This window comes from Apodemus sylvaticus, chromosome 8 (genome assembly GCF_947179515.1).
Source record: "Apodemus sylvaticus chromosome 8, mApoSyl1.1, whole genome shotgun sequence".
NCBI lineage: Eukaryota > Metazoa > Chordata > Mammalia > Rodentia > Muridae > Apodemus > Apodemus sylvaticus.
The window spans coordinates 96,843,818-96,863,479 of record NC_067479.1 but is presented as its reverse complement, the minus strand read 5'-3'; the positions used below and the strand labels follow the sequence as shown (position 1 = coordinate 96,863,479).

Here is a 19,662-nt window from a genome sequence, read left to right as displayed (position 1 = left end):
CTGAAAGCTGGACCAGCACTTTATTAACCAAGCTACACACAAATCCAGTTGATGTTTGGAGGCTGCAGATGACTGACGGCAATGGGAGTTGTAGATTACACACACAATGAGAGAAAATTATTGGGATCCAGAGAGGTGGCTCAGTGGTTAAGAGCCCTTGCTTCTGTGGGGGACCAGTTTCAGTCCCAAACACCCACATGGTGGCTCACAACCATCAGCAACTTCAGTTTCAGGGGCTCTGGCATCCTCTTCTGGCCATTTTGAGGAGCACTGTATACAAATGCAGCTGTTCCATCCGGCAGCTGACCCTGTTTGTCCTGCAGGTATGACGGGCTGACGCAGGGTGTGGTGGAACCCCATCTCCAGGAGCTCATTGAGTTGGTCATGTGGCTGACGACTTGTGGGAGGTCAGAGCTGAAGGTGTTTGACAGCGTCACTTATCCTCAGCTTGAAGGCTTCAAGTTCCATCAGGAGGCTTCTGGTGGGTCCTCGTTGTGTCTTCCGGTAACTGGAGAGCCAGTATGACGTCCTGACCAGGCTATGTGGGTCTCTGAGTCCATTTTCACTTGTCAATCATGTCAGGGGGTCTGATGCTTCTGTGACTTTCAGAGACATGACCCAGATCCTTGGATAGTAAATCTCCCCTTAATCTACTTTCCACCTGTGCAATTTCAGCTTTGCACAAAAATGTTTATTTTGTGTGGCAAATGGAGGAAATATTGCTTAACAGAGGCAAAACCCCTATCAAGTAAGGGAAGCAGCCTCTGGAGTTCCACCCCTATCTAAGGGTGACTTACCCTGTACCATTTGCGTGTGTAATGGAGACTGATGACCCTGATGACTCTCAGCCACCAAGGCCCAGAGTCAGTGGATTTTCTTCCTAGGATGCTGAATGCGAATTGAGAATACCAGGTGCTCTGCCCCCTACTGGACGCTGGTGTGAACAACTAGTGTCAGCTCTCAAACCCTTATCAGAGACAGCCACACAAATATCAAACCACAGGCTGCATGCCACACCTCTAGTGGGTCTGTCAGGAAGCCCTGCACAGACATCCCGCTGAGGGAATTTTGAAGGCTAAGTGTGAGTCGTCTATGTTGAAAGGGAAAGAAGGGAAGGAATTAGAGGCACAAAATACTGAGTGGGGAAGAAACAGTGGTCTGAGACAGCTAGGTGGGTCTGGAGATGCTGGCTGGGGTAGGAAGTTGCGAGCTGTGGGAAGAAGCAGGAGCTGTAACGGTGCAAACAGCAGCTGGAGAAGGGGGTTGGGTGGAACTTAGGCAAAGAGGATCAGAGATGGCTGGCAGCAGAGAGCCTCTGAGTTTTAGCAAATCCAAGGCAGAAAGACTTACAAGCAGAAACTTTGAACCCTGTGGGTGTCCTGGGGTGAGAGAGAATAAGGGTGGGAGAAAAAGCCCGAGTGGGTAAGGAGGGTGTGTCCCTTCAGCTGTCTAGATGCAAATCTGACCTTGTGCCAGCATCTTGACTCTAGATGATCAAAACCAAGTCTTCTGGTCCAGCTTTGTTCTGTGGAAATATAAGGTGGACCGGACATCTATCTTGATTTTAAAAAAGAAGAAACTGGTTGGATTATTTCTAATAATTTATGTTTATCTACCTCAGTAGATGCCAAATACTCTATGTGTTGCCACAGACAGGGCAGTTGAGACTCTTGCTTCTTTTTCTTTTTTCCTGCTGCCCTTAGAACGCCTGTGTGGCTCTTTCTCTCAGGGGTATGTTTCAGTTCAGAGTGGTCGTGGCTGGACCACTCAGTCAGCTGCCTATCTTTGGAATGCAGATGCAGCCCTTTCCCCACCACATGTCTAAGATGTATACTCACAGGAACTGAAAAAGAAAAATGTCAAATGCTGTGTCCCAGTGAGAGCTCAAGTGTGCATTTCTAGACAGGCAGGCAGGGAGCTAACTCGCAGAACTGTTTTGCTTTTTCATCCCCAGGGGTGACCGTTAAGAATCTCCAGGCCTTCCAGGTCCTGCAGAATCTTTTCCACAGAGCCAGTGACTCTGTCCTCTGCATTCAAGTGCTTTTGGCCATCAAGACCATGTGGGCCTGGAACCCTCGAAATTTCTTCCTGCTGGAGTGGACCCTGCAGCCCATCTCACAGTTTGTGGAGGTTATTTCCCTGAAACCGCCCCCAGTGCAGGAGCACTTTTTCCAGCTGTTGGAGACTCTGGTGTTCAAGCTACTCTATGTGCCCCATGAGGTCCTGGCTAAAGTGCAGCGTCTGATTAAGGAGAGCTCAGAGTTGTCCTGTACCCTTGTGGCCTTGCGGAGCATCCTCAAGATCACGGCCAGTGACCAGCTCTTCACAGACATCTTCCGGGACTCAGGACTACTAGGCCTGCTGCTGGCCCAGCTACGGAAACAGGCCAAGATTATGAGGAAGGCAGGTGCGTCTTCAGAGGGTGGGCAAATGGACTGAGGTCATTGTTATCCAGGCTGGGCCAATCTGACCACCCTGCAGGGTAATAGAGAGCACTAACATGTGGCTCATATTGTGATGGATGGACAAAAGAGTTCTGGGGTTACAGCTTTGCAAAGAACAGGCAGTCTCCAAGTCTTCCCCAGAGATGAGAGGGACAGACGCCACTTTAAGTGAACTAACTCCAGGAATGGACTCAAGGAATCCTTAAGTTACTGCGTGCTGGGTTTACAGGTGAAACCCACCAGGACCTTTGATCCTTCAGTAAAAGCAAAGGGGTACTGGGAGCGTACAGAGACCTAGGCTTTGGGGCTCTTGTGGGGTCTGCTGGGGTATGACCTTGTGGTCTCCCACTGAGAGTGGGGTTCCAAAGTCCTTCTGACCCAGCACACCCCTCAGTTCTAGCGGCCTATATACCTACTTTACCTTGTCTCACACTGGTCCCTCTGGGGACACTTTGCATAGAGCTTCGAGATCTTCCCCTCCAGCGATTTTCAAATAGGAGCAAGTCACAAAGTCTCTTCCCCCTGCTCCTCTTGGTTTGCTCAAATCTGTCACTGCCTGCAGTCCTTGGGAAACCAGCCTGGAGGTGGGGCAGCAGGACACAGGGATCTAGCTGCCTACCTTACCCCTCCCTGCTATTGCCTTCTCTCCTTCCCCTTTGCTGCAGTGGCTGGACAGGTCTGGGAGCTTCTCCAGCCACTAACTGCTTTAGGAATTCTGCTCCAGATTTTAGCCAACTCTGCTAATCTGTTGGAAGGGAAGCAGCAGAGGGAGGTCATGTTAATGTGGGAGCCTATCAGCCTCAGCTGGAAAGATGGCTGTGGTGTAAGCAGGGCAGTCTTATCCAGTTACTACGAGATCATTTTCTCCCTGTAAAATGACAGTGGCTATGTCACCTCAGAGGAATGAAAGGAAAGGCACCCACGGTTGGGCATGGCATGTAAAAGATGCCCAGGAGTTCCTGCACTTTCAGTACTGCTTTTAGATAGGTTGAGCCTAGGAACCTTCAGGAGTTCAGGAAGGGACTGTGTTCTACCCAGAACGTTTGCAAATAGGATAAGGACTTAGGACAAAGTGTTTCCAGGATACTTTCCTCTTTCCAGGCCTTTAGAGAGACCGAGCCTTGGAAGTAGGAGGCTCTGTACTTCTTTCTCTTGCTTGGTAGCTTTGGTCTGTTTTCTGTTACTATAACAAAGTAGTTATAGCAGCAGACTCTAGACTGGAAAATTATAAAGAATATAAGTTTACTTGCAGTCCAATGAGCTACCACAGAGTTATCTTCCCAATAGAAGTTTATTCGGCTTGTGGTTCTGGTGGTTGGGAGTCCAGTTGTCAGCGTGCCAGATTATGGAGAAGGCCTTGTTGCTCTAATATAATAATATAGCAATCCTGCCAGTTTGTATACCCATCCTCATGATGTCATCCAACGCCAATTATTTCCCGAGGATATACCTTCAAATACCATTAATGCGTGAGTTAGAGACTACGTTTCCAGCACAGGGCATTGGGGGAAGCATTCCAAACATAGCCACCTTCTTGCCATCAGTCCTCTTCTTCATGAAGTTCACACATCAGCTCCCTCGGTTTCCTTGTGTTTACAGGGAAGGCAGCACAGTCTTACTGAGTGTTCCTGCAGCACCCTGGACAGACGGTGCCTTTCAAAAGCTTAACATCAGATCCACTTTTCAACCTTACCCCAGGCTTACAACCATTCCCAGAAGAGTTTAGCTTTCCCTGTGAGCTAATGTTTCCAGTCTTCCTTTGTGCTTTGCATTTTTAAATGTAACCTATTGATTCTTAAGCACTCTGTGACTGGTAAATACATTCTTCTTGTTCTCATTCACTTAACTCGTTTTTAATTCTCCAAACAGGAGCTAAATTTTCAATTTGTCTTGGTACTTTTGCAGCACTGGGGATCAGCGGTGGATGAAGCAACCTGGTTTGGGCCTCAAGAATCTAGTGGCCTATCTGTTTCAGTTGCTTCTTAGCTCAGCCAATCAGCTGGCAGCTGTCCCTTCTAGACATAAGTGACTGTAAGGGGAAGATTGGGGTTGATTTGGCAATAAGAACAGAGTGCTTCTTTCACAGGGGCTGCTGCAACAGGTTCATCGGTTTCACCTGGAGATGTGTTGGAAATAAGAATTACCTGGTCTCATTCAAGATCTAACCCAGCAGCCCTGAGCAAGGGGCTCCACAGTTTTTGGATGTCCAGATTTCTGATGTGCCCAAGTTGAAGAGCCAATGAGCTTAGGGTTTTCAGGTTGTGTCTTCAGAATTGGGGTGTATACTCTCTTCTTATGGGACCCTGTACTCCCATCCTCCTTAGGAAGGTAGAACCCCAAAGGAGAAAGAGATTGTGGATTAAACCATATAGACTTAGTACTAATGTATCGATTCCTAAATGTGGCAGGAAACAAAGAGTGCAGTCCTGGTGTGCAGGATCCAGAGAGGGAACTCACCCGTGTGATGCTGGACACTGTGGTCACACTTCTGCAAGGTTCTGTTCGAAATGCAGGTAATGCTAGTTCTAACTTTGTCCTGGCAGTCTGCAATGAAACATGAGCTGTGAGTTACTCATGAGTGTTCAAAGGATAGTCAGTCTCAGCATGGTGGCTAATGTCCGTGTGCTGATTGATGGTGATCATAAAATAAACACTCGATCAGCACAGTTAATACTGTATAACAAAGTTGGTGGGCAAAGAAATCCTGCTTCAGGTAACATTTTTCTATGTCAGTGAGGCCACAGATCCCTTTCCTATCTTTTTAAGACCAGAGCAAAAGCTAAAAATGTTAATCCCTCATGCCTTTCTTTTAAAAAGGGACTCCTTTCCGTGTATCAGTGTATGACATGAGGTCCTGTCAACACGTTTGGTGATTTATAAGCTAAGGGCACTAAAGCCCTCATAGAGTGACTATGCTAAATGTAAAAGCCTCTTATTCTGTTTTAGCAGGGAAAGCCTGTAAATTGTTGCCCAGAAGTGCTTATTAGAGTTCACACTTCTAGGCTGACTCTCAGACATTTGATTAGTAGTAGATAGAGCTCTGTCTCAGGAGCCTCCCAAAGTGATTTCCACTTAGTGGGCATGTGGCCATGGTTTGAGTGTCACCGCTCAGGACCGGAAGGTCTCAGATCCACACTAAGCTCTTTGGTCTCATCAATGCTGAGTCTTTATTTGGTGAGGATGCAACCACATGCCAAGCCTGGACAAGAAAAATCTGGCATTGTCTACAACAAAAGCAAAACCTTTAAGTAGACTCCTTTAATTTTCTCCCCAGGGAAAGACCTAGGAAATTAAATATGTCCCCAACTTAAATTCTTGTTTACGTGTTCTGTAAACTTTAGGTAGAAGACAGAATTCCAAACCCAACTGAAAAACTAATCTCAATTGATAGCTGCTAGGAAAGTGAAAAATGAATTTTATTTTCAGTGGAGTGACAAAGAATATATCAAACACCCAGGGCAGGCCCCATGCTCAGGAGTATTGGCCAACAACACCCCCAAAAACTCAGGATCTATTTTTGGTGATTTTGCTTTGTTTTGTTTTGTTGGGCCTTTTTTGTTACTCTAGCTTCAGTTTTCTTTGGACAGACTTTTCAGACTTTTGTTTTGTAGAGAAAATATGTAAATTTGGGTATGTAGTTAGATGAGTTGGGGAGGGGAAATAATATGATCAAAATTTAATGTATGTAATTCTCAAAGAGTAAATAAGTCATTGACAAAGAACCTTGATAGAGAGGATAAAGAACTGGTGCAGACCATGGACTGGGGAATGAAGGTAAACAGAGAGAGGTGGACCACTCCAGTGCTGAATTACCTAGATTTTGAAAAAGAAATTTGTTTTCAAAACCACAATACATTGTCATTAACTTTCAGCATTCTGTTGTACAGTAGGTCATTTGAACTTTTTCAGTCCTATCTTGAACTTTCTCCTATGGGAAGATATTGATCAAAGAATTTTTTCTTCCCCTAGACAGAATTCTTGCTGGTGAGGAATATGGTTTTTCTTCTGAATTCTCCAGCACCCATGTTTCTCTTTCCCATGAACCAATTGTGGGTGTGGATTACAAAACTTAAAACTGTTTACCAGGGACCAAAGAGAGGATGAAGTGTCATGGGCTTGGGGAGTTGAAAGTAAAAGTGTTCCTTGTGGTGGGATTGCAGTGCCAAGGCCCACCTTCCTCTGGCCCTGTCCTGTCTGTCTTGTCCCCAGTTGTCCTAAAAGACCACGGCATGGTGCCCTTCATCAAGATCTTCCTGGATGATGAGTGCTTCCGAGGGCCCTCGCTCAGCATCTTGGAGCAGCTCTCGGTCATCAATGCAGAGGAGTACATGAGCATCATTGTGGGTGCTTTGTGTTCCTCCACTCAGGGGGAGCTGCAGCTGAAGCTGGATCTTCTCAAGGTGAGGTCAGGTCTTCCGTTGTGACCGGCTTTCTCAGACCTGTGTGCCAAGTGACTCATCTTTGTTCATGCATTGAGGCAGATAGTTGCACCAGGCAGTTCTAGCTGCTATAACAAATAAATCCCATATACTTAGCTGCCTGACATATAAATTTCTTGAGACAAGGTCTCATGTAGCTCAAACTGGCATCGGACTCACTGTGTGGTCAAGGATGATCTTGGTCAAGGAGCTCCTGATCCTCCTGCCTCCACCTCCCAAGTGCTGGGAGTCCAAATGTGCATCTCTAAATCTGACCTTAAATTTCTTTTTTTTTTATAACGAATGAATGAATACTTGGCATGGCAATTCAGGAACAGCTGTCATGCAGGAACTTAACTCAGCTCAATGATAAGGGAAGACGGGCTAGGAAGAATGGCATGAGACATTCTCATTCAGGCTGGGAGTTAACATTCAGGCTGGGAATTAACATACTCTAGCTTCAGTTTTCTTTGGACAGACTTTGCAGCAGGACTCGATGATCAGCTAACTGTAGGGGGTGATGGAAAATGTAGTCCTTGGCTAGGCTGCAACTACCAGGCACCACTGTAGATCATGAAAGTGGGGTATGAACTAGTAGTGGCTTAACAGGTGCTCTGCTGACTCTATTTATTGAGCATCCACCAGTGACCATGTCTGGCAAGAGTGCTTGGGATATACACTAGAATGAGACATAGCCCTTGCTACCTGGGATCTCAGTAACCAGCTTTCATAATACATGAGTACGGATAACACCTCAGGGAAGGTGATGGGTACTCTGAATAGATACCTGATGGGTACTGGTGGCTGTTGAAAGAGACCTGTAAGAGAGTCCAGAGCAGTTTCACTTGGCCTGGGGCCTCACAGAGGAGCTTGTGTGAGCTAGAGCAGAAGCTAAAGAGAGTCAAAGCTGTATGGGCAAGGATACCGATGGACTAGTGAGCCTGCATTATCACATTTGTACAGTAGAGAGAAGTATCTATCTTTGTAATATTGCCAATAATCATCAAATTATCTTAAAATAGTCAAAGAAATATATACAACATTAATTTACCACCCTTTTATAATTTTTTGCTGTCTTTTTCTTTATTCTTTTGTGGCTTATACCTTTTAAAAATTCTGTTTTGGGGCTGGTGCGGTGGCACATCCCTTTAGTCCCAGCTCTCAGAGTGCAGCGGCAAGCAAGTCTCTGAGTTTAAGGCCAATCTGATCTATATAGAGAAGTCCAGGCAAGCCAAAGCTATAAACGAATGGAGACCTTGTGTGTCAACGAGCAAACAAACAAACAACTACCATTTTAATTAATCAATACGTTAATTAACTTGTCTTTTCAATTGTGAGCCTGAGTCTTTAATGGCTGAGCAATCAACTGGTAATTTCTTACAAAAACAATTCTCCTTTGTTTTATGCTGTTTGGGTGACAGGACACAAATGTAAATTTTCCCCTGTAGATTTAAGCTGAAATTGTCACCTGTCTGTGAGATACAACCCAAAAGAAACACATTCTTGTTTCCTGAGGTTGCCATAGTTGGTTACTGAGAAACTTCATGAAAAATACAAAATTGCCCTGACATCTAAACTGAACAGGCTTAGCTATGGTTCTCTCTCTACTGTGCTTTCGGATGTGAGGAGGGTGGTGTTTGGGTCTTTGTGTCTAATTCTCTGCACTGTCCGTGCCAGGCATTTGAGGGACTTGTTCCTGTTCTCACACGGGCTAGCCTGAGGTACAAGGTAGATCCACAGCATTCCAAGGGGCTCAAGGGAAAATGACATCATGATCACAATTATACATTCCACAGATGACGAGAGCTCGAGTGATGATTTAACAATGGGGAAAAATGAGTGAAGGAGATTACTAATACATAGAAAAGGAAAGACAAATGTCTTTTGAAAGATGCATTCATGCCATAAGGATGGGGATGAAGACACAATCTAATGAGGGCTGCAGCGGGGTTCTGTGGCAGAGGGCTCGCCCAGCATGAGGGACGCCCTAGGATCCAGTACTAGCACCAGAGAAAGGCGAAGAATTCATTGAAATTTAGTGCTGGGAAAGACCTGAGATTAGTACGGGCTAGTTTTCTCCTGTTTGAAGCAGAAGCATCCAGAGGACTTTGAAGACTGCTGTCACTCAAATGATAAGCCTAACAACCAAGAAGGGACCTACTGCTCCACTCGTCAAGGTTTTGTGGGCAGGGTTTGCATGTTCTGAAAGGAACAGGGAAGGACCACAGCCAGGACTTTGGTTTTCCATTGGGTATGAAATTATTTCTGATGTTCGTAGTGAAATCCAGACAGATGCACAGAGAAGAAAGCTATACTCTGACTCTACTGAGAAACAGAAAGGAGCTTTCTATCCAACATGGAGAAGAGTGTTCCGTCTTACTCACGGTGAGTTTGTCTTGTTTACTATGTAGCCCAGAGGCATCTTATTGGAGAGCTAGCCCCTGGGTAATAGGACGGAACTTCTAGAATTAGCAATGCAAAGCCATTATGGTGTTTTACAGATTCAATATAATTTCAGAAACACAGCATCAAGAGAGTTCATAAGGAACGAGCCCTCTGTGAGCTTATTTAACAAAGTCAGAGTCCACAGGCTCTCCTCCCGCCTACTCCTCACTCTAAGGCTCTGCTGGGCAGTTAGGAGGCCCCTGGAGCTGCTGTCACCCTCAGTGGACTAGGACTGACACACACTGCTGTGCAGTGGGTGGGAAAGAAGACTGGGTCCCCAGAGCCTAGCCTGGATTCTGAGCTCATGAGTAGTAGATCGTGATTGCTTGCTGATATCTGATGTGGGATCTGTGATTGCTTTTAAACCATCTGAGAGCTCCTTGCATCTTGCAAACATCCATATGAAGCGAGCTCTCTTTGGCTGGATCGCCATTTCAGAAGCTGAAAGCTGGCTGTGCCCCGGGGAACCGGGTTTATGTAGAGGGTCAGAGAGAGGGTGAGGGGGCCGTCATGAAGCGTTGGGACCCCAGGCAAGGAGGCAGGCAGTGTCCTTTCTAGTGAAGTTGCCATCTCTGGAGGGCAGCACTCACATCACACATATGGTGAAGACCTTCTCAGGGTAGATGTTTCTAGAATCTAGTGGCACTTCCGTACCAACACCAAACCGTGCAACTACACCACCAATTGTGGCAAAGGATAACTGAGTTAAAGGGTAATGTAAGCAAATGAATTTCCTCCCTGTGGCCAGGGGGGCTGTGATTGGGTTATGCACAAATTCAGATTGATTTGCTAATATACATTTAGCTGTTCAACTCTGAGCTTAATCACATTTCCTCCCCAGTCTTCCAGCATGACACATGGACAATTACGAGGAATAACAAATAACAGGGTGTGAAATAAATCCTGTTAGTCCTAACGCAGTTAGCGCCGCACGGCAGACATCCATTTTATAGATTCAGGCTAGAGGAATACTAACTCAGAGCCGATGACACAGTAACTGAGTTAAGAACGGGAAAATGTGCTTACAGCTGACCTTTCTTGAAGTGTGTCAACCCTACCCTGATTACTTTGACTTCTGCTGATTCAATTTATTCCTTTCGGCAGACTCGGAACCCCGAGTGATGCATTATCACGCAAAGTTGAATGACAGTAATGGAGACCCCTCCTCCCAGGCCCCTGGCTCCTGACTAATCATTTCCCGAAGTCCCGAAATATTTATTTTCCTTTATGATAGAAATGTTTCTCTTTAGTTGCTATGAAATTAAGCCTTTGTAATTGGATTTTGGACTCTTTACTTTATGACTCTGCAAATATGAAATTAACCCCATCCCAAGAAATAATAGAGCCGTCTACATTCTAATGAGATTACCCCCATTTTAGATAATGACCTGGAATTTAATAAATCGAACAAAGCAACAATTAAGGACAGTGATTTCTCCTCCCCCTCCCAACCAGAGGGAATAAAGTGGCCATCTAGGTGACACCCACTGAGAGACACAGATCATGGGTAAAAATTAACATTGGATTGGTTCTCTTTTAAAATATCTGTTCTTACCACTCTTGGAAGACTGGATGGAACTCTTCTTAGCCATGTCTGGCATCAGGTCGGACCACTGGAATTTGCTTCCTATGGGGATAAGGGGGTATATCCCATGACCATCCATTGCTTAGACAATTAACCACAATCTTCTGTTTTGCATTGCTCTGTCTTTGTCCCCTTTTGCATCTGCTTTGGCCTGTGTCATGTGACAAACAGAGGGTTTTCTTTATTCCTTTTGCTTGAGCCTTCCTCCTAGTGGTCATGAGCCACTAGAAACTCTCAGAGGAACATACACTGTTTGACATCAGTACTTAGGAGGTTTTGGTCAGTTTTGGTGACTGTCTTATCTTTTCATGGTGTAAATCCCATGACCAGGCACAAAGTAGACTAATCTGCATACCCGTGTAAATTACATTGCTGTGTAGATTGTCACTTGGAAGGAAGAGACTTAAACTTAGACCCACTTCAGAGTTAGAGTGAGTTTCCTGTTTAGCTGAAGCTTAGTTGGAAGAGAGTTGCTCATGCGGAGAGGGGTTTCCAGAGATAACAGCAGGCAGCTGTGACTGTCTGAACAGACAAAGGCCTTGCCCAGGGTACATGAACTTTCATTTCCTGAGCATCCACCTTTCTGGAGGAATCTGGCTCTGACCCCATAAAACATACTTGTCTTGAAGGGCTGGGTTTTTGAGTACCTAGGTTCCCTATCTGTTGACCTTTACCTGTTAAGCTTTAGTTCCACATCCTAAGCTATGTGGTTAAGTCACAGCATTGGCTCTAGGCCCAAAACGGGAGTCTCTTTTTTCATTTTTGACCTTTGAACTGTATCTTAAGCCTCCAAGAGATGATTCTGAACAACGCCCATTTTCTTGATTCAGTACAGCACTAACTTTCTAAAAGAGTAAAGCACTCAAACCCGTCTCCAGAGCCTACTGCAAAGGCCATCCATTGTGACAGAGATGTCTGGTCTCAGATGTGTTCCAGTGCTATCTTTGAGGCCAATACCCAGAACCACAGGCTTTAAATATTTATGCAAACTCACCCACCCCTCCTCCATTCCCTCCCTCCCACACTCTCCTCCTTTTCTTTCTTCTCATTCTCTTTCTCTTCTGTGTATGGGATTTTTTTTATGTTATGTATTTTTTATTTTCTATATTCTTTGTTTACATTCCAAATGATTTCCCCTTTCCCAGTTCCCCCCTCCCCATATGTCCCATAAGCCTTCTTCTCTCCACCCATTCTAAACCATGTCCGGTGGCCAATAAATGTACTTTGTACGTGCTCTGTGAAGACTTGCTTTTACAGGGAAATACGGTTGCCTTGAGATATCTCAGCCAGCTGGAGGGTGTTGAGTTCTGTGTGTGCTCTGGTTACTTCAGCTACCTTTGCCATACAGGGCGTAGGCTGTCTGCTATCTGTACAACGTAGATATTATGATTTATAATAGTCTAACCTTATGATTTATAACAGGAGCAAAATTACAGTCATAAAGTAGCAATGAAATAATTTTATGGTTGGGGGTCACCACAACATGATGAACTGTATTTAAGGGTCAGAGCGTTTGGGTTGTCCTGCCTTTTGGAAATCTTCATCTTTATAACCAGCTGATGAGTAGATTACCTTTGCTCTCTCTCCTCATGTGGTAGAGCCCTGCTGCTTATATGAAGAGGGAGGTAAAGGAATATAAGCGGCCCCTTTACAATGTCACTGTGTATCTCCTTCACATTGGAGAGATGGCTCTTCCCTCATCCAGAAAATTAAATGCAGCCGAATTCTATTGGGGTGAGCAAGTCTGGTGTAGTTCCTAATCAAATGGATGTCTAGTTTGGTGGAGAGCTGAGACAACTTCCAAGCAACTACAGGTGTGTGTGTGTGTGTATGTGCGCATGCACGTGTTCGTACGCGCATATGCCTGTGTAAAAGTTATGTTCTCAGGATGGGATGAGGGCTATGGACCAGAAGTCAAAAACTCATTCTAGAGCAGTGGTTCTCAACCTTTGTAATGCCACTACCCTTCAATACAGTTGATTATGTTGTAGCGACTCCCCCAACCATAAGATTGTTACTTTATTAACTATAGGTTATCTACTATTATCAGTTATAATGTAAATATCTGATATTCAGGATATCTGATATGTGACCTTCTCCCAAATAGTCACAGAGATCGAGAACCTCTGTGAGGGAAAGACGTTTATGGAAAGATGCCAACAAGAGGACTTTAAAGACCACCCTTAAGAAAAGGCACACATGGACAACCTAAAGTAATAGCTAAACGAAGAAGATTGGTATCACAATGCTTGAGAACTGTCCATTTAGTTTGCCTAGTTTCTGGAGTGTGTGACTAACAGCGCTGGGTCTTGGTGGGTGGGCTCGTAGGTGGTCTTGCCCCGCCTGCTCTATTTCACAGATTTTCTTTGCTTGTTCTTTCAGTCTCTGCTTCGGATCCTGGAGACCCCCAAGGGCCATGCTGCCTTCCGAGTCTCCAGTGGGTTCAATGGACTGCTGTCCCTGCTTTCTGACCTGGAGGGGTCTCTCCAGGTACCTGCAGTGCCAATATGGGGTGCAGTGTCCCCCAGTCAGACCCTGGAGCTAGTGTTACACACCCTCTGTGTGGTGTCTGCAGCTTTGCATTTGGACCCTGTCAATGAGCACTTCTTCAGGACCAACGGGCTCTTTGAGAAGCTGGCCGAGGACCTCTGTCTGCTGGGCTGTTTTGGGGTCCCAGAGGAGGAGGAGGGTGCTCGGCGGTACTCTTCATCTGACACGAAAGCCCGGCCCTTCATGGATTTGCTGAGCTGCGCCTTTTCCTCCAGCTGCCAGTTCCCACCCAGGGTGCAGAGCTGCCTACAGATTCTCAGCTTCCTAGAAAGCATGGCCAGTGGTACCCTCCACCTGCGCAGAGACCTGATGGAGCCAGCCAGGGCTGGGCAGGAACCTTCTGTGGATGCTCGAAAGGGAGAGGCTGGCGGCCTTCAAGGCAAATTCAAGCAGTGGCCAGACCTGGAGGAGAGGTTAGAGCTGGGCTGGACACTTCTGCTGTGGGCTGCCATTGGGTCTCTGGTCCATTCCTTTGTTATACAAATATCCCCGTGGGTATAGTGGGTAGGGGAGCTACAGGCTGGGTGTGCCGGAGAGTTGCCAGGCTTTAAGTCGCTAAGCGCCTCTGTCCTGGGGGCTTATAGCAAGTTTGACCCAAGTCAGCATAAGCTTGGAATTGTCTGTTGATTTGAATGAGAACCTGCAAGGCTCTGGATGCCTGGAAGGCAAGAGCAGGTCACCGTGGAGACAGACTTTCTCCTCTGGGACTCTCGGAGTTGTAGTATCTAGGTGGGTCTTCCCGGGTATTCAGGCTGCCTTGGCCTGTGTGGTCTCATCGCCTTGGCAGAGTGCTGCAAGGGGACTCTAAGGGGTGAATGCTTTCAGTTTGCTAGGACAGAAACCACAGGTTGAACCACCGGGCTCTTCCTTCTCATTTGTACTGATGCCACTTTTCCTTGCAAAGACTTCCACAAGCTGTACCTCTCAATGGCTCAGACTTTGGCAAAAAAATGTTTGACTGTAGAAGAACTTAGTTCCACTATAGTGAGGAATATTGGCAAATTGGGGGGGGGAGGTGGCAGGGGAGAGGAAAGATCATGTCAGTAGTCAATGCCCTTTTTCATCTCACACAAGCAACAAGGACAAATGGTGTCAATGCTATGGTGACGTCCATATTGGGAGGCAGGACAGTTTGTCTCGAGAGGGTCCCCATTTTCCAGAGGTGAGAGTGATGACTGTTAAATCTCCATATGCTAGGACAAGCATAAGATATTTTTTGTTTTGTGGATAATTTGGTCTATTAATAGGTTTTCTGTTTCTAATCTTGCATCTGTGGCCATGCCGTCATAAATGTATCTAATCCTGTCTAACACTGCACCCCTGCATAAGCCAAGGTGTTCACAGTATATTGCCACACCTGATTCACTAATTTTAGAAGGGATTTAGTATCTATGTCGAGATCGTATCTTTGGTTTTTCATATTCTATTTTTTAGCTGTTTTTACTGTTAATTCAAGCTCGCCAGTCATGGGTTGGCCTGTCCTTGTTCCCTGGCGGTCAGTGTAAAAATATTTCTAGAGCTGGACTGTGTGCTGGCACTTCCCACCAAGCCTCCGTGAGCTTGCTGTTTTCTTGTGGGAACAATTCTTATTGGAGAATAAATTTCTATTCATTTTGAACTTGCTAAGGTTAAGTTAATGTTCAAGATTATTCCCCCTCCCCCCCTTTTTTTAAATCCAATTTTCAATTTATCAGAAAAGGCTGCTCTTTTGGTTTGGTTGGTCGGTTGCTTTTTTCATTACAGGGTTTCTCTGCACAGCCTTAGCTGTACCAGAACACACACTGTAGACCAGGCCAGCCTTGAACTCAGAGACCTGCCTCCTGAGTGCAGGGTTTAAAGGCATGTGTCACCACCACCCAGCTAGCTGCTCTCTCCTCTCTCCCTCTCCCTCTCCCTCTCCCTCTCCCTCTCCCTCTCCCTCTCCCTCTCCCTCTCCCTCTCCCTCTCCCTCTCCCTCTCCCTCTCCCTCTCCCTCTCCCTCTCCCTCTCCCTCTCCCTCTCCCTCTCCCTCTCCCTCTCCCTCTCCCTCTCCCTCTCCCTCTCCCTCTCCCTCTCCCTCTCCCTCATGATAGGAGGGGGTATGCTTTTTCCTATGTTGCCCAGGTAAGCCTCAAACTTCTGGGCTCAAGATACCCTCCTGCCTCAGCCTTGTGGGTAGCCAGGAATGCAGGGGTAAGTCCTGGTGTCTCTTAGCATTTGTCTATGCTGGGTTGTCCTGCCTCTCAATTCAAACATCCTGCATGGTGACTGTCTTGCCTCACTCCCTTCAGCATTTTGGACAGAAATTCATTTTTAATTTGTCATGTGGACAGCCTTTCTTGTTTCTCTTACCTCATTGTTCTATTTTCTTCTCCTTTGTCCTTATTGTTTTCCTTTTGGGGCTTATTCTGGAATCTTTTTCTTGCCCTGGATGGTTAGGAGACCAATCTGTGTTTTGCATCTGTGGGTTTCTGTGTTTCTCTGTATCTATCTATCTATCTATCTATCTATCTATCTATCTATCTATCTATCTATATGTATATATACATATATATATATGTATATACACACACACATATATATGTGGTTTTATATATATATATATATAAACCACTATAATGGGGAATATGTGTTTATTAATGTCTTAATAGTTATATTTAATTTGCATACAAAATAACATGTTTTTTAAATAGCATGTTTCTTTATGGCAATTTCATATATAACTTACTTTTAACTAATTCTCTCTTCCCATCTCCCTGGCTCATCTCTCACTAAACCTTTTCTATCCCCAGCATCCCCTTCCACTTGTATTTCTCATGTCTTCAACAACTTTCCCAGCTCCCCTCCCTGAAACTCTCTCCCTCCTAGCTCACTCTCCTAGTTCTGTGTGTCTATTCACATTTACATGTGTGTGTGTGTGTGTGTGTATGTGTGTGTGTGTGTGTATGTATGTATTTAGTTTCCTTGCTATTGGGAATAATGCAGTACTAAGCATGGATGTGACAGTATCCCTGTGGTGGGACATAAAGTCCATTGGGAACGTGCCTAACACCATAGCTTTGTCCCAGCTTAGCTCTGTCTGCAGTGTTTGGAAGCCTCCATGTTGATTTCCATCATGGCTGTACAAGTTTATATCCTCGCCAACAGTGATTCCCAGCCCACTTCTCTTCGCACAGTTGCCAGCATTTGTTATCAGTTTTTGTTTGGTTTTTGGTTTTGGTTTTGGTGTTAGCTGTTCTGAATGAGATGAGATGGAATCTTACAGAAGTTTTAATTTGCATTTCTCTAAAGGTTAAGGATGCTGAACACTCTAAAACAGCGCTTATTGGCACTTGCTTTTTTCCTTTTCAGAACTGTATTCATTCGCTCGTTTTATTGGTCATAAGTTTTGTTTCCTTGCTGTTTAATTTTTGCAGTACTACATGTGTTTTGGATACCAATGTCTGCCTAAAACACAGCTGGCAAGGATTTTCTCCTGTTCTGTAGCCTGTCGTCCTTCTCTTTGATGACAGCTCCCTTTGCCATGGAGAAGTTTTTTCATTTTATGTAAGTTTGCTGACTCTTGGAACTATTTCCTGTGCTGCTAGAGTCCTGCTCAGAAAGTTCCTGCCTGGGCCTATAGCATGTGTTTCTGGACCTGTAACATGTGTTCCTAGACCTGTAACACGTGTTCCTGGACCTGCAACGTATGTTTCTAGACCTATTAACACGTGTTCCTGGATCTATGACACATGTTCCTGGACCTATAACACATGTTCCTTTAGAAGTTTCATGTTTTAGGCTTTCCACTAAGACATTTAATTTTGATTGATTATTTTGCAGTGTGAACGACATGGATCTGAATATTCTTCAGGTGTATATCCACTTTCCACTGTGTTATTTTATATTTGACCCACTTTTCCTTCATATCTGAATAGCTGGATTTTTAACTCAATGTTTTCTACTACTATTCAGTGCATAATCTCTCTGGTGTTTAATTTCTTCCCACGTCCTAGAATTTTACCAGTGAGGAAAACAAGCCTGAGAATGAGGAACCGCCCAGGGTCACACCTGAGAGTCAGAATGTGAACCTAGTACACTTCCACAGGTTGTGTGTGTGTGTGTGTGTGTGTGTGTACACGTTGTGGTGTGTGTGTGTGTGTTGTATGTGTGTACACATGGTGTGTGTGTGTGTGTGTTTTGTATGTGCGTGTACACGTTGTGGTGTGTGTGTGTATGTGTATGTTGTGGTGTGTGTGTGTGTATGTTCTGATATGAGTATGTGTGTATGGTGTGTGTGTGTGTGTGTGTGCATATGCTTGCTTTGTGCATGTTTTCTTCCCATAATAGAGGTGATGAACTGCCAAATCAGTTTCTCACATTGGCCCGAGAAGCTGGTGTTTAAAGTTCAGGCTTTATTCTACAGGGTGCACAGCCCTGCTTCTTTATAAATGACAGATGTGTCTGATGTCACCCTAGAATACTAATTTTAAAAGGTGTTAAGAGTTACATTTCTAAAAGAGAACATTTTCCCTCAGTACGACAGATGATTGGCCTTGACCTTTCCTTGTGTTTAAGAACAGGCCATGAAACTCGGGCTTCCAGAGACATGGGTGGAGAGCAAGACTAAGGCAGGCTGGGAATCACAGGCAGGCTAGCCACCTTTTCCCTGCCCCGACGTGGAATCTCCCGGGGCAGGAAGCTTCTCTGTTCTCTCTTCTGCAGTGCCAACCCAGTCTCCAGGGATAAAAGAGGGAGGGTATGGAAGCTGGAGTCGGGCTGGCTGTGAGTCTTAGCTGTGTGTTTTCCAGGCCCACCTAGTCTGCCTGCACTTCCCTTACTAGACTACAAAGGCAACCCCGGTCAGGCAAGGGTTACAGAGACAGCAGCGCGTTAGGAGTGTCACAGCTGATGCTTTCCGAGCAAGCATACTTTACTGGCCTCTTCAGAGTGAGACTTCATTAAACATGAGTAATATCTACCATTTAAGAAATGTTTTTCATAAAAAAGAAAAGTTTCCAGAGGGTAGTTGAGTAGGTAAAGGTACTTTCCACAAAGCTGTATGACTTGAGTACAATTCCTGGGTCTCACATGGTGGAAGGTAAGAATGAACTCCCTCAAGCTGTTCTCTGACCTCCCCATGCATACCATGGTGTGTCCTCCACCCTGCAATAAAGGAACTTTTAAAAAATACTTCAGAAAACAGCTTTAAAACAACAATAAAATAGAAGTTACATATTATGTAATCCCAAAGTATACCTGTGATTTTCAAAGTACATTAAATACCATTTCTATGAACAAACATGCCATATACAATATAGGAGCACATATATTCAGGACACACATGATCTATACATCACATACTACATACATACAATACACTGAACATTACAGAACACAACTATTTGCAAGGCATGTGAGTCCACACCAGGTGTAGATGTACTTGGGGTGTCAACTGGCTGATCTTCCTGGAATTTGCTAGAGTCTGTTGTCTGGGAGCCATTAGGTACATCAGCCACTGCACAATGCAGCTGGACATTGGAACATTAGGGAGTGCAATATGGCTCTGGGGTCCCCTCCCCATCAAGGCCTTCCTATTTTTCATAGGCTGTACTGAGCAGTTACAAGAGTCACTGTCTGTGGCTGTATCTTTTAGCATCCAGAAGGAAGAGCCTTCCACTCAGGAATCTTTTTCATGGTTCATGTCTTATTTAATATTTGACCTCTTCAGCCCCAGCCAGGTCTTTGAGACTAATTTTGATTCCTTTTATCTGTCAAAGTAGCAATCCTAAGTATTTACGACTGAGCTTAAGTTGTGGCTGTAGTTTGTGTTCATAAGGGGACATGATTTCAATGGCACTTTGGCATGCACTGGGCAATGGAGAAGTTTCAGTGAGTGCTGGGCAGAGCCGAGCCTGTGGGCGGTCCTTTTCTTGTCTTACTTTGCTATTGGTCATCTTGTAGGCCCCGCCCTAATTATTCCTGTGCAAACAGTGTCCCCCTTAAGGATATAAAGTAAATCTCTCTGTCTCCCTCTGTCTCTCTGTCTCTGTCTCTCTCAGTCTGTCTGTCTCTGTCTGTCTCTGTCTGTCTCTGTCTGTCTGTCTCTGTCTGTCTGTCTGTGTCTGCGTGTGCTTGCACATGTGTGTGTATGTGCAATATGAGTGCAAGTTTCTATGGAGGCCAGAGGCATGTATCCCCTTGGAACTGGAATTACAGGCAGTTAAGCAAGCGTGCTTAACTGCTAAGCTATCTCTCCAGC

At 45.2% G+C, this 19,662-nt stretch overlaps 1 protein-coding gene across 3 annotated transcripts in view; it reads left to right on the top strand.

Moving 5' to 3' along the window:
* The window catches only part of Wdfy4 (WDFY family member 4), a 232,315-nt gene that overhangs the window by 40,242 nt on the left and 172,411 nt on the right, over nucleotides 1-19,662 (top strand). For all 3 annotated transcript variants that reach the window (XM_052190142.1, XM_052190140.1, XM_052190141.1), the window contains exons 8-12: nucleotides 324-481; nucleotides 1,955-2,407; nucleotides 4,853-4,957; nucleotides 6,654-6,844; nucleotides 13,275-13,855. In XM_052190142.1, coding sequence (XP_052046102.1) covers nucleotides 324-481; nucleotides 1,955-2,407; nucleotides 4,853-4,957; nucleotides 6,654-6,844; nucleotides 13,275-13,855 — 1,488 coding nt within the window. The remainder of the gene's footprint in view (nucleotides 1-323; nucleotides 482-1,954; nucleotides 2,408-4,852; nucleotides 4,958-6,653; nucleotides 6,845-13,274; nucleotides 13,856-19,662) is intronic.